The sequence below is a fragment of the Nycticebus coucang genome, chromosome 8 (assembly GCF_027406575.1).
Source record: "Nycticebus coucang isolate mNycCou1 chromosome 8, mNycCou1.pri, whole genome shotgun sequence".
Classification (NCBI taxonomy): domain Eukaryota; kingdom Metazoa; phylum Chordata; class Mammalia; order Primates; family Lorisidae; genus Nycticebus; species Nycticebus coucang.
Window position 1 is genome coordinate 101,816,024 of NC_069787.1, and position 14,133 is coordinate 101,830,156.

The 14,133-nt window shown below is 47.4% G+C and overlaps 1 protein-coding gene across 2 annotated transcripts in view; it reads left to right on the forward strand.

Moving 5' to 3' along the window:
• Positions 1-14,133, forward strand: part of EPHB1 (EPH receptor B1) — a 449,583-nt gene that overhangs the window by 135,816 nt on the left and 299,634 nt on the right. For both annotated transcript variants that reach the window (XM_053600199.1, XM_053600198.1), the window contains exon 2: positions 2,059-2,123. In XM_053600199.1, the coding sequence (XP_053456174.1) occupies positions 2,067-2,123 (57 nt within the window). In that variant the 5' untranslated portion in view covers positions 2,059-2,066. The remainder of the gene's footprint in view (positions 1-2,058; positions 2,124-14,133) is intronic.

The following is a 14,133-nucleotide window of genomic DNA, read 5'->3' on the forward strand; positions in this document are numbered from 1 at the left end:
GCTCCAAGCAGTGAGCATGGGAGGGCAGTTCACATGGTGGAAAGGGGCAGTGCAGGACACAGAGGAGAAACATTCTACAGCAACACGTCATTTGTATTTTATCCACTCCTGTCTGCTTTGCACCTAGGCAGTTAGGTTGTGCTATCCCTGTTCCTTTGATACCTACTCTAGGGAATCCAGGGCAATAGGACATCTGCATCAGTCTATATGGCACCACGGTGTAAATTTTAAGTGGTGTCCCTCTGGAGTAATTGGATATCCACATTCTGGAGTAATTGGATATCCACATGGAAAGTAACTTCATTGATCCATACCTTTCTCTTTATACAAAAAATTAAGTCAAAATGAATTATAAATCCAAGAGAGAGAAAAAATCATTGTGACCTTGGCTTCGGCAAGTATTTCTCAGATATAGCACTAAACCATAAGTGAAAAAAATTGATAAATTGGACTTCAAATTAACAACTTCTGCTCTTTGAAAAACACTGTCAAGAAATGAAAATACCATCCACAGAGTAAGAGAAAATATTTGCGAAGGACTTGTATTTTTAGAATATATAAAGAACTCTCTAACTCAATGAGAAAATAAACAACCTAATTTTTTACATTGGAAAAAATATCTGAGACACTTTAGACCCTTCACCAAAGAAGATATATGGATGGCAAATAAACATGTGACAAGTTGTTCAACATTGTTAATCAATAAGGAAATGAAAGTTAGGACCAGACTGGTATGCCACTCCATACCTATTAAAATAGCTAACATTGAAAACAACTGACCATGCCAAATGTCAGTGAAAGTGTGGAGGAACTGGAACGCTCACACACCCATGTAATAGCTCAAAACGGAAAGCAACTGGTGAGTGGGTAAACTAGTGTCTTATACAATGGAGTTCAACTCAGCAAAAAAAGAAAAAAGAATGATTTGTGTACACAACAACATGGGTGAATCTTAGAATAGCTAGGCTGAATGAAAGAAGCTAGATTTTTTTTTTAAAAGAAAACATTACATACCATATGATTCCTTTTATACAAAATTTGAGGAAAATGCCATTTAATCTGTAATGATAGGAAGCAAATCAGTCATTGTCTGAGACAGGCACAAGGTGAGTTGGGAGCATTAGGGAGGGAAGGATTACGAAGGGGCTAAGGAGACTTTTGGAGGTGGTGAATATAGTATTTATTATCTCGATTGTGGTAATGGTTTCATGGGTATAATTATATACCAAAACTTACCAGATTGTATAATTTAAATATGTGCAGTTTACCCCTGACGGCTCCCAGGAGCTCATGGAAGAGTCAGGACATCTCTCTTTCCCTTTCCGTGCCAGAGAGAGATTGGTCACCAGGGAACTGGCTGCTACAGCCACCCTTGCCATGTCATTGCCGACACAGTAGGCTGCTGGGGTGTGAGATATGTGTTGTGTTCTGGGTGGGGCTTTTGCAAAGCTGCTTGAGACTTTTGGCGAAGACTTGGGGAAAGAGATGAGCGTGTATCTAGGCCCAGAGGCAAAGGGCAGGAGGGCAGACAAGTTGCTGGGAAGTTGCCCAAAGGTGTCAACGCAGATGCCTGATGGGAAGGAAGAGGAGAGTGTGTGGGGAGACAGGAGGGAAGGCAGAGATTGGAGAAGCAACCCAGTGGGGAGGAGGAGGGATGACGGAAGGTGGCCCAGAAACTCCTGAAGAAGGAATTAAATTTGGCTACATAGTCCACATGGCCCTGGAAGAGTCTCTGGGGAGAGTGAGCTGGGAAGAAGCTGGATTAAGTGGTAGGTGCAAGATGACTTCATCTCCCATAGGAGGCTTGGGGTCACTAAAGAGAGAGCACTGGACTTATCTTCAGGAGACCTGAGAACTGCAACCAGCTCTGCCATGAGCCGCATGATCTTGGCAGACTTTTGCTCTCTGAGCCTGGGGCTTCTCAGAGGGGCCTAGGCTTGAAAATGCCCAAAGATCCTTCTAGCACAGACACTTATTATCATAAATAACTTTGTGACCATTGAGCCCACTGTATAACAATGCATCTGACTCATCCATTTCTTTTATTTTAATCTACAGAAACATTAATGGACACCAGGACGGCTACTGCAGAGCTGGGCTGGACAGCCAATCCTGCATCAGGGGTGAGTGTCAAAGCATCCACACGGCAATCCTGCTGTGAGGTCCAGGCCCACAGGATGCCCATGGGGAGCAGAGCCTGCCCAGAGCAGTACCTGTGGGGAGCAGAATACAGGTGTGAATGGCTGTGCCCACTGCCCATCCACGGGGAGGCAGTGCCAGGGCTCTCAGACCTGGGCCACTTCCCAGAGTGGTAATGTAGGCCATCTCTTGACACAGTCCTCCCAGAAAGCTGTCCCCTACATGACTAGAGTGATAGCTACGTGGGGGGGCACTTGGGCTAGTGGCACTGGAGCAGATCAGAGGCCAACATTCCCCACATTGTTGTAAAGGTCAAGGCCAAGAGGGAAGAGCTGGAATTCTAGGGGACTAAGACCTTCTTTCACCAGGTGCTTTTTTAGAAAGACATTCTTGATTCATTTGTAGTTCATGTACCTGGCCAGAACTATAGCTATAAAGTTGGGACAGCCTCAAAGAGCTCATGACCTTCTGTGGGGACCAACATAAATAGGCTGGGGTACACCTCTCCTTTGTGGCCCTGGAGAGATCAATAAGCAGGTGTGCGCAAAGTGAGGAACTATGGAGGGAGACAAGAAGCCTTGACAGAAAAGGTGAAAGCAAGCTGGGTTTTGGAGAGTGAGTAGGAGTTTGGCAGGTGATTAATGGAGAGTCAGGAAAGATGTACCAAGGAGGAGGAAGGGCTGGTTCAAAGGGATGAGATCATTAAAAGACATAAGAGGGAAGAGTCTGTGTTTTGGAACATAGCAGGGTGTAGACACTACTGAAGCAGGTCTGGGGGTGAGTTGTAACAAGGCACAGTGGTGGTGATGGGCCGTGCCTGCTGTGCTGAGTAGGGAATGCAGATTTTATACTATAGGTCACGCAGAGACCCTGGGCAGAAGAAAATGGTCATGCTTGGTGACAGCAGGATTGTGGAGAACAGTTGAGAGAAAATGATTTAAGAGGCTCTTTCAGCTGTCTTGGATGTGTCAGAAGAATCAGGTTAGAACAAAGTGCTCAGAGGCCAGTTTGAGACAAGTGAAGGAGGAAGACCCGGCAATGGATGGACTGTGGTGGGAGGGAGGGGGAGAGAGGCCGAGAAGACACTGCTGTTTCTGGCTTGGGCAGTTGGCTAACTTCAGGGCTTACTTATGAAGGAAAAAGGCAGGAGGAGGAGGGTGTGGGCTTTTCATCCTATCCAGGGTAACATCAGGCTGGGGCAGGGTGGTCCTGACTTTCTCACCTGCCCAGACCTCCTTTCTCCATCCCATCCATGTAATCTCTGGGCCTTACATGGCATCTCCAGCATAGCACATCACAGCCGGTCCTAACACACCTTTGTTCTGCCACAGGGGCAGGAGAAGGTGGCACTCCCCAGAGCAGGGCACAGGGGTGAGGGCAGAGCCTGCCCCCTCTGAACTGGGTCCAGGTCCTTTTAGGAACACTGTAGGCAACTAGGGAAGCCTTCTCACTCCTATTCAGGACTTTACATAAAGCTGATAAGATGGCAGTTCTTCCAGGTTGCCTAGATATTAAGAACTTGCCATCTTTTACAAATTATGTTATGGTTTGAAGGCTTGTGTATTTCCATAAGGCATTGACATGATTTATGGTTAATTTCCCCTTGATTTCTGTACACACACCTGCCTTCTTTAAACTTCTCATCTCCTTTCCCAGTAATATTGTCCTTGAGGGAAACACTCAAAGTCAAGTAGTGCCCTTTAGAGACAGCAGCTGGCTGCTGCCCGGACGCTCAGCTGTCTTTCCCTGAACTCTTCTGGAGGGACCGACAACAAGACAGTTCTTCTCCTGATGTCCTCAGTGGCTTCTGAACCTGTTTGCTTTATAGTGGTGACCAAGTGGGAGGGCGAGGCTGGCTCTTGGCCTGGGTCAGGAGGGAGGACTCCAGGATTGTGATTTCATTCCAGGCTTGTGGGTCTTCTCCCTTGGCTCTTGTCCTGGACAGTAGCCCCCCATTCTGTGAACATGCTGGTGACTCCCGAGCTTGCGTCCCCGGCCCAGGCTCACAGATCTGTCACATGTTTCACTGGGTTCTCACAGGCATGTCAGTCTCAGTGTGGCCCTAGCAGAACCTACCTCTTTCCCTAACCCACTCACATGTCTGCCCTTCATCTTTGAACAGTATAAAGGCCAGAAACTGAGAGTGATTCTCGACTTCTTCATCATCTTCAGACCTCTGTTCACTTTGCCCTCCCTTAGGGATACCTCCTCTGTATCCCTAGCCACACTGGGGCCCCTGTCTTGGGTTTTCTCATGCTAGGAAGCTTTCCCAAGGGCATTATTCACAGTTGCAAATTTTACATCTCTGTGTTGGGATTTGATTCATCCCCTCTCTGCCCCACTCATACTATTACCCCTGTTGAGGCAGGAGTCTGTGTGTTCGTTCACCACTGGACTCCCGCACAGTTTTCCACCTGATCAATGTACAGCTGTTGAGAATTTCTGCTTTGGGCAGGTGGGTAGATGATGGTGCACTCATTGGAGATGGAGGATGCCAAAGGAGGAGCATGCTCGGGTGGGAAGAGGCTGAATTAGTCTGGGACCTGCACAGCTGAAAGTGTCTGTGGGACACCCCCGGGGAGGTACACTGTTTGGGATTTGACTCACAGGCAGTGGAATAGAAGGTAGCCACATATTAAAGGTATGGGAGCCCCAGCTGTGGCTGCAGTCTCCCACGGAGTGTGTCTGAAGGGAAAAAGGTAGGAGCTTTGGGTGGATAACCTACAAGTAGAGAGTGGGGAGAAGTGGCCTTGGCACAAGAGAAAACCAAGAGGGGTCCAGTGGTAGGACCCAAAGGAAGGGTGTGTCAGCGAAAGAGGGTACAGAAGTGGCAAAGGCAGCCAGGAGATGAACATTTCCACTGGGTTTAGTTAAAGGACCATGCCGTGACCTAGATGGATGGTTTCACAGGGGCCGAAGGTTAAGAAGCCAGGGAGCAGAGAGTGGAGGTGAGGAGATAGAGGCAGCAGTTTGGGAAGGGGAAGGAGACAGAGCATGGGACACAGAGGAGCAGGGAGGCTGTGGGTCCTATTTAGGCAGAACATAGCCAAGTAAGGGTGAGTTGTGACTAAAGGCTGTGGATTAGTGGTGGCCCTGACCTTCAGCTCCTGACTCTTCCTGGGGGGCTGTGGCCCAGGAGCCATCCAGAGTTGTGGCGGTATGAGAAAGATGGTGGGACTTCAGCGGGAGGAGCTAAGGATGTTGGCAGGAGGCCATTGGCATCTCGTAGTGTGACGTCCATCCAGCAGGAGGGAGATTGAAGTCAGCAGGGCCTGGGCTCTGAGGTCTCAGTGAGGCTGAGGAATAGGTGTGGTGATGTGGCTGGGAGTAGAGGGGACCAGAGGCCTTGGTGTCAGTCAGGGCTTGGGTTTAAGAGAAGCACAGTCCTTCTGGGTGAAGAGGAGGTCCAGAGGGGGCCAGCATGTGAGCCGCTAAAGGAGAGATGAACTTCACGGTGATGAGGAGCTCAGGTGTGTAAAAAGGAGGCCAGGTGAATGGTTCACCTCTTCCTGGGACCTAGTGGGGACGAGGTGGCTATCAGCCTAGAAAGGAGGTGAAGGCATCACAGTGTCTCTCTATAGTCAAGATAACACACGTGTGCTTAAAATGGAGAGGGTGGTGTTTTGGAAGCCTGGAGGGAATGAGATTTGTTCCATCTAAAGGAGGCAGCACAGGGCTACCAGGAGCTCCAGTTGTCATTGCAGTGCTTGGCCTGTCCGCAGGGCTTGGCCTGTATGGCAAGCTTTCCAGAGAAAGGTTTAGGGATCTTTCTTTTATGGGGCTAACCAGTGTCTTCACTGCTGTACCTGAGAACAGTCAGATGTGGGAAGGAGTTGGACCACTCGCTTACACCGAGTACGCAAATCATTTTCAGTTATATTGCTGGAAATCTGACATAATATTAAATGTCAAACCCAGAAAGTGTGCCCAAATTCAAAATATCGCATTGTAATCTAATTAGAGCACTCTGCCTTTGGTTCTAATCTAAATCAGAGCCTACCTGGTGAGCAGAGGGAAAAGTAACAAATATACGTATGAGGTCACAGATGCCAGTCGGAGGCTGAGTCCCCCTAAAGAGCTGTTCCGGGGATCCTCACTGTGGCTCCTAGAGATCCCTTCCTCGGGCTGGCTTCCAGCCCTGCACTGAAAGGCTCCCTGACCTTCACATTTCAGGACTTATGGGCAGTGCAAAAGTTCAGAAAGGGCCCATGGGTGAAGACTCAGAGCTGTGCCCACCCAGGAGCAGCATTCTGCAAATGGCAGTCTTCATGGTTGCCCTGTCCTCTCCATTTCCCAGGTGCTGCCTGGCCCACTCTTTTCCTTCTCCCTGACACTCTCCATCCTCAGGTGTCAGCTCTCTTCCTATTCCCTCGGAGGCCCTCCGGGAGGCTCCTCCCACCACGGCTATTCTTTCAGCCCAGAGGGCTTGGTGCCAACTTCGAACATACTGTCTGTCCTTCTGTGGGCTGAACAGCTATTGATGTGTTGGTCTCTTGCACTAACCAGAGAATGCATCAACCTTTTCTTTATGTCCCTGGTGCAGACCACCAGCCTGGCAGGGAATAAGCTCAAATTAATGTTTGTGAACTGAATAAATGAGTAAAGTCCAGACCATTCTTGACACTTCTCTGCATCTTCAGCTCAGGGCCCTGGATTTCGCTCCCAAGCTCTGTTTAGGTTTATCATAGCTCCTAAACACCTGTAAAATGTTTGTTCTAGGCCTTTCAATAACATAATCAGTGATGAGCATGGAGCCACCTCTCCTGAGATGAGCATGGTAAGGAAGAGCGGGACACTTGGGAGAAGGTCCCTGCTGCTTCCAGACCCTGGCTGTGCTGGATGAAAAAGGCAAGCCTAAGTCCCTCTGTTACTGAGACTTGTTCAGCTTGCTTACTGCAAGGCTGAGCACCAAGATCTTTTTACTTCTGAAGAGCTTGGCCAGGGCTCACTGGCTGTTTGCACCTGGGTTGTCTATAGCCTCTGAGTGTGTAAGTTCCTGTGTTTGTGAGACGTGTGGTCTACGTGCACATGTCAACTTGGGTTCTTATCTGAGCATGCTTCCTGGGCTTCTGCACTCGACACCATCAGTGCTGCCCTTTGGAACCACCTTCAGGGCCTATGACATACTCTGTTGACTGCGAGCAGTCCCTGAGTTACAAACATCCAACTTACATATAACTCACACTTATGAACAAAGGCTGTTATGGTAAGTCTTCGAGTTACAAACATCTGACTGATGTAGGACTCTCACTTACAAATGGAGGCTATTACAGGTAATAGTTCAATGCACCTGTTCCAACTTATACACAAATTCAACTTAAGGACAAACGTACAGAACCTATCTCATTTGTAACCTGGGGATTTTCACACTGGCAAATCTACAGCAAGGGAAGGCAGATGTGATAGCAGAAAAATAGAAAAGGAGTCTGAAGCCAAGTCTGATGAACCTTTAGGATGAGTAGGCTGGGCTCACACGTGTGCTCTGTACGTGTATGTGTGTGTAGGTAATGTATGCAAGCGCGTGTGTTTGAGTGTGTATCTGTGCATATATGTGACATGTTGATGTGTGTGTGTGAGTGTGGATGTGTGTATATTATACCTGTGTGTGTGTATACATGTGTATGCGTGCGTGTGCACGTGTGCGTATCTGTGAGTGTGAATGTGTGTGTGAAGTTAAATTAGCTGTTTTCACCTCATGCCTTTGTAGATAGTTCTTAGAGTTCTGAGATACTTTCGGTAACGAGAGGATTATTGGACTAAGTGGAGAGCTCCTGGAGCAGACCGCTGTGAAGGAAACAACATGTATTTGAATGTCCCTGTGTGGTACATTAACTCTCAATGTGAGATACATCCCTCCCAGAGCAGACACCCTCCAGCCATGCAGTGTCCACGTGTGGACTGCCCCTGGCTGTCTCCTCCGTCCCTTCCGACACCCTCACCAGCTGCCTACCTCCTGGGACTGGAGAAAACCACACTCAGGAGAGAAATCTACTCTGATCACTCCTCATTCCTTCCAAGGCCGAGCAAAATCAATTAAAATGTATCTGGTCTGATGGGGGAGAACTTTATTGAGTGGCAGTTAAGGCCTTAGGCCTTGGCATCAAATAAACCAGCTCACATTGCAGCTGAGCTCTGCGCTGCTGGCCTTAAGCCTGTAAGGTCCCCTTAGCCCCAGCTTCCTCCTCTGCTTGGTGGAGTAAGGGTGGCAACTGTGTCATATATGGGACAATGTCAGTGAAAAGTTTTCCTTGGTAAACACTTAGGAAATGTTAGCATATCACTAACCCTCTGGAGGGCTGAATTTTCTTTTCTTTTTTTCCTTTTTTTTATTTTTATTAAATCATAGCTGTGTACATTAATATGATCATGGGGCACCATACACTTGGTTCATAGATCGTTTGACACATTTTCATCACACTAGTTAACATAGCTTTCATAGCATTTTCTTAGTTATTTTGCTGAGACCTTTACATTCCACATTTACTAGGATTCACATATACCCTTGTAAGATGCACCGCAGGTGTAATCCCATTAATCCCCCTCCCTCCACCTACCTCCCCCCTCCCTCCCCTCCCTTTCCCCCTTCTCCCTATTCTTAGGTTGTAACTGGGTTATAGCTTTCATGTGAAGGTCCTAGATTAGTTTCATAATAAGGGTGAGTACATTGGGTACTTTTTCTTCCATTCTTGAGACACTTTACTAAGAAGAATATGTTCCAGCCCCATCCATGTAAACATGAAAGAGGTAAAGTCTCCATCTTTTTTTAAGGCTGCATAATATTCCATGGTGTACATATACCACAATTTATTAATCCATTTGTGGATCGATGGGCACTTGGGCTTTTTCCATGACTTAGTAATTATGAATTGGGCTGCAGTAAACATTCTGGTACAAATATCTTTGTTATGGTGTGATTTTTGGTCTTCTGGGTATATGCCCAGTAGAGGGATTACAGGATTGAATGGCAGATCTATTTTTAGATCTCTAAGTGTTCTCCATATCTCTTTCCAAAAGGAATGTATTAATTTGCATTCCCACCAGCAGTGAAAAGTGTTCCCTTTTCTCCACATCCACGCTAACATCTCTGGTCTTGGGATTTTGTGATATAGGCTAGTCTCACTGGAGTTAGATGATATCTCAAAGTAGTTTTGATTTGCATTTCTCTGATGATTAAAGATGATGAGCATTTTTTCACATGTCTGAAGGCTGTGCGCCTGTCTTCTTCAGAGAAGTTTCTCTTCAAATCCCTTGCCCAGCCTGCGATGGGATCCCTTGTTCTTTTCTTGCCAATGTGTTTGAGTTCTCTGTGTATTCTGGTAGACATTACTTAAAAATAAAAACAAAGCAGGAGAAATCACGCTACCAGACCTCAGACTATACTACAAATCAATAGTGATCAAAACAGCATGGTACTGGCACAAAAACAGAGAAGTAGATGTCTGGAACAGAATAGAGAACCAAGAGATGAATCCAGCTAATTACCGTTATTTAATCTTTGACAAGCCAATTAAAAACATTCAGTGGGGAAAAGATTCCCTATTTAACAAATGGTGCTGGGTGAACTGGCTGGCAACCTGTAGAAGACTGAAAGTGGACCCACACCTTCTCACCATTAACTAAGATAGACTCTCACTGGATTAAAGATTTAAACCTAAGACATGAAACTATAAAAATACTAGAAGAGAGTGCAGGGAAAACCCTTGAAGAAATTGGGTTGGGCGAGTTTTTTATGAGAAGGACCCCCCAGGCAATTGAAGCTGCTTCAAAAATACACTATTGGGACTTGATCAAACTAAAAAGCCTCTGCACAGCCAAGAACACAGTAAGTAAAGCAAGCAAACAGCCCTCAGAATGGGAGAAGATATTTGCGGGCTGAATTTTCTCTTTTCTTCCTTTGATGATTCAATCTTGCTAATTAAGACAGAGGAGCCTGAGCTAAATTAGGAAAATTCAAGGGAAATTTGGCTGTGGGCAAAATGATTTTATGAATGGAATTTCTCTGCATTTGAATTTAAGGACATGCCAGGACTGGGGGGTGGCAGAGGAGTCATACTTTCTCCGACTGGCACCACTGTGTGGGGATTGGAAGCTTTGACCTGGTTTCTGAAAGCTTGAAGTTATTCTCATTCTGTACTTTTGCATCACTCAGGGCTTTTTGCTGGCCAGTGACAGAATAGCATGATTTAATCTTGCAGTATCTTGGCTCCATGTTTGGGCTGGTAGAGATCAACTTATCACTCCTTTCTTTTTATCTCTCTTGTCTCTCTGTCTTCTCATCCCCTTTCTCCTCTCTCTACTCCCTGATGCTGTTTCATGCTGGGGTTCCTTTTGGTCATAAGATGTCTTTCTGCAGCCACTCCAGCCCCTTCCCAGCCTCTTTTCTCCATATGTCCTTCTCCTGTCTCTCAAGCAGACCCCACGGAATTACCTCCGATTGGGCCTGACTGGCTTGGCTTGAACCTAGACCACCCTGGACCATCCCTATAGCCAGAAAACACAGAGTGCTTATCAGCCTGCACTGAGGTCTCCTGTCCACCCCCATGTTGCATAGAACCTACTGAAAGCCCAGGAACAAAGGCAGGAGAGAGGATCAGGATGTAGGTAGCAGAAAGATGAATAAATGCTAAATAGGACAAAAAACAAAAAAAAAAAACAAAAAACAACAGACCCTGAATGATGTATAGCCAGCCACACATTAATCCTCACAATAGCCCCATTTTATAGGTTAGAAAACTAAGGCGTAGTAGAGTTGGTAAGTTGTCTGAGGTCACATGGCTAAGACATGCCAGTGCTGACTTTAACCTTGAGGCTGGCCTTGCTGCCAACAGCTGTGCTTCCCTGTCACTCCCAATGAAATGCTGCCCACTGCAGCATCTTCAGAGGGTGGGTTCCAGAGAGAGCTCCCAGGCTGAGTTGCTGTGGGCTTCTTAAACTCAGGTTCAGGCTGTGAAAGGTTTTTTTCTCACAGTAAGAGCCACGGGTGGTATTCTTTGAGCTGTTACCCACGAATTGGAATTGCTTTCTCAACTGAGAGGGGCCGGGCCTCCCTGCCCCTGGACCTCTGGCCTCCCTCTCCCTCCCTTCTCCCGCCCCTCCCCTTTCCTCTTCAGGTAAACCACTGAGATAAGTCAAAGCTCCCCAGCCTAGGCCTCCCACCCACTCTTTATCTTTTTCTCTCTGTACCAAAAGGCCTGTAATTAGGAAACATTAGCAGGCTCAAAACAGCTTTCATACCTGAAACATCCTCCATAATTGCACTCAGCAGAGCTCTTCCCTGGCTATTAATGTCACTCTTATGAAGCAATGAGGAACAAAACACCCGAGGCACTTAAAACATTTTTTTATATAATACATGTCTTTTAGGAATGGAAGTTTAAAATCACCTGCCTGACTGAGACGGTGATAGACAAAAGCTGGAGGTGAGAACACTGAGGATGGCCCTCCTCCAGGAGACTCAGATGCTGCTCTGGGAAGAGACATTGGCCATGGGGTGGGCGGACCTACAACAGGTGGGGCCCGGGGGAGGAGCTTTGGGCCAGATCATTCATCATTCTGGCTGCTCTCTCATGGGGGTTTCAGAGGAGACTGGTTTTGTGGCTGTGTGCATGCAGAAGGAGGTGAATGGAAAGGCACAGATGACCAGTGTCCTGGAGTAGAATGTTAATTATTACACTGATTGCAAAATTACCTTGGGTCTGACTCTGTGTGTGTGAGTGGGTATGGGTGGAAGCTAGTGATGGAGAGAGAGATACTTCTCTAGCTTGCTGTATTAAAAATCTTTGGAAATTGTAGCGACTCACCAGAACCTTATTGTCCAGCAGGTTTACTTTTTTGTCGTGGAAGTGGCTTGCACACTCTCATTCATCAGCAGAGCAGGAGACATTTCTGTTCACACAATGGGAGGGAATTCTAGAGGTCACTCAGGCTCACCTTCCTTCTCTTGGGGTCAGGCTTAACCCTTGTTGGCCCAGACAGACAGGTGTCTTTCCTTTTCTCTTAGACTTTCCTTGGGGAGGTAGTCCATGCACCCTGTCCCTTGTCCCCAGCCTTGGACATTTTTCTGCAACTGGCACATGAGCCTGTGAACTAACACCTTATCAAGTGGAAGGTCAAGTGACATCAGGGCAGTAGAAGGAAACTGGGCTCCTGACACAAGCACCAGGGAGGAGCTGGGAGGTCAGCAGGGGCTTGTCACCCTGACAGCTTGGGCACACAGCCCTCACCCTGGCTGTCTTGGTGGGGAAGAGAGATATATTATGGAGAGACAAAACCTTAGAAGGAAAGCGAGCTAAAGTTAAGAGGCCTACCTACAACAAAAAGGAGGAAGACAGATGAAGGAGGGAGGGCCAGGGCCATCAGGAGATGGGGGCTCTGAGCCTGGCTCCGGGAAGGGTGACTGTGGCCTCTGTGGGGGCAGGGCAGCCCTAGGATAGTGCCGTGGGCCTTATCTCCAGTTAGGCTAAAAGTGTTAGAATAATTTGGCCCCAAATCTCACTCCACTTCCAATAGTATAAAAGTGGGAGCCCAAGATTAGGAATCTGATTCCTGAGTTTATTTCCACCTTCTGCTAAGTTCTTTAACCTCTCTGAGCCCATATGCTGGCTTTGCAGTATGGGTAATATGAGATCATCTTTACAGAGTGGTTGGGAGGATTAAATTGTATTTGCCTTTTTTGTAAGCTATAAAGCTCAGTGCAATACCACCTGTCCTAACCAGTACAAGTAGTAGCAGTGACTCTTGTTTGAGAGGCTCATCTGTCATGGGACAAGGAAGAAGGGCCCCTCGAGATACAAGATCAACATTCCAGCATTTCTCTTAGGTTGTGGTTCTTGCATGAATAACAGAGAGTACATCCTGTTATTACTAGCAGTGTTATTATTTTTAACTAGTACTTTTAATTAAGAAGTACCATTAAGTACCAACTCTGTACCAGTCATGAAGCTTTATTTGTAAGGATCCCAAACCTGCCTAACCTCTGAGCTCACTCTTGTAGCTCTGCCCCTGAAGCAGTGTGAGGAGGACATCTCAGAGTCATAGATTGTGAAGGAAGCAGAGAATGGAGTGGGGCAATGCAGGGAGGCAAATGTTTCCAATATTCTGCAAAGGGGAAGGATAGTTTGAAAGCTGCAGGCCAGGGAGTAGTGCCTGTGGTAAGCACTCAATGTATCTTTTTATTTTAAAGCAAGTTCTATAGGAGGAGGTGAAGCAGGTGGTTTGTGACTTGTGGTTTGGCACAGAGAGCAGCAAGTCCAGGAGGAGCTTGGAGCGGGGAATCTCTGCTCACAGAGCAGGCAAGCCCTGGCCGGAGAGGCATAGGTTACAGGTGCCCTGTGGATGACTGGCTCCAGACAGTGGTGGAGGAGCTGGGGGGAGGGGTCAGCTCCCACCACCTAGGCCCTGGCAAATGTTCAGGAAGTAGGGATTCCTGGGCAGGGAGAGCTGTGAGGGATCCCCAGGAAGCTGCTTTGTTCTATCTAGTGCTACAGTGTCAGCTTGGCTGGACTCAACAAGCCCCTCCTCCATTTGAGGGGCTCCTCTGCTGATAGAATGGGGCTGGGGGTATCATCTCCACGTGTGCTGTTACACTCATCAGTCTTTCTGGTGGAGACACATTTCCTGATGTCACACAGGACAGCCAACATGAGAGATGTGGGAGTCAGGATTTCAACTTTTCTTGTCAGTCTAGAGCTCTGACTTCGAACCAACATGGTCAATGGCGTTTGCATTTAGGTACAAACAATTCAGTGTGCAACACAGAGCCAGGGGTGACCCAGGTGGGCAGTGGCTTGAGTAGCGAGGACCTATGTGTGGCCAGCCACATCTTCATGGGTTGGACCTAGGATGCACGTCCAGGAAAGGCCAGGCTGACCTGAGGCGCTCAGAGCAGGCCCAGTGGAAGTTGCAGGTGGTGACAGGCCCAGTGGAAGTTGCAGGTGGTGACGGCCCCACTGCACAGGATGCTGGCCTGAGCGTATTTGCAACAATGGGCTTAAT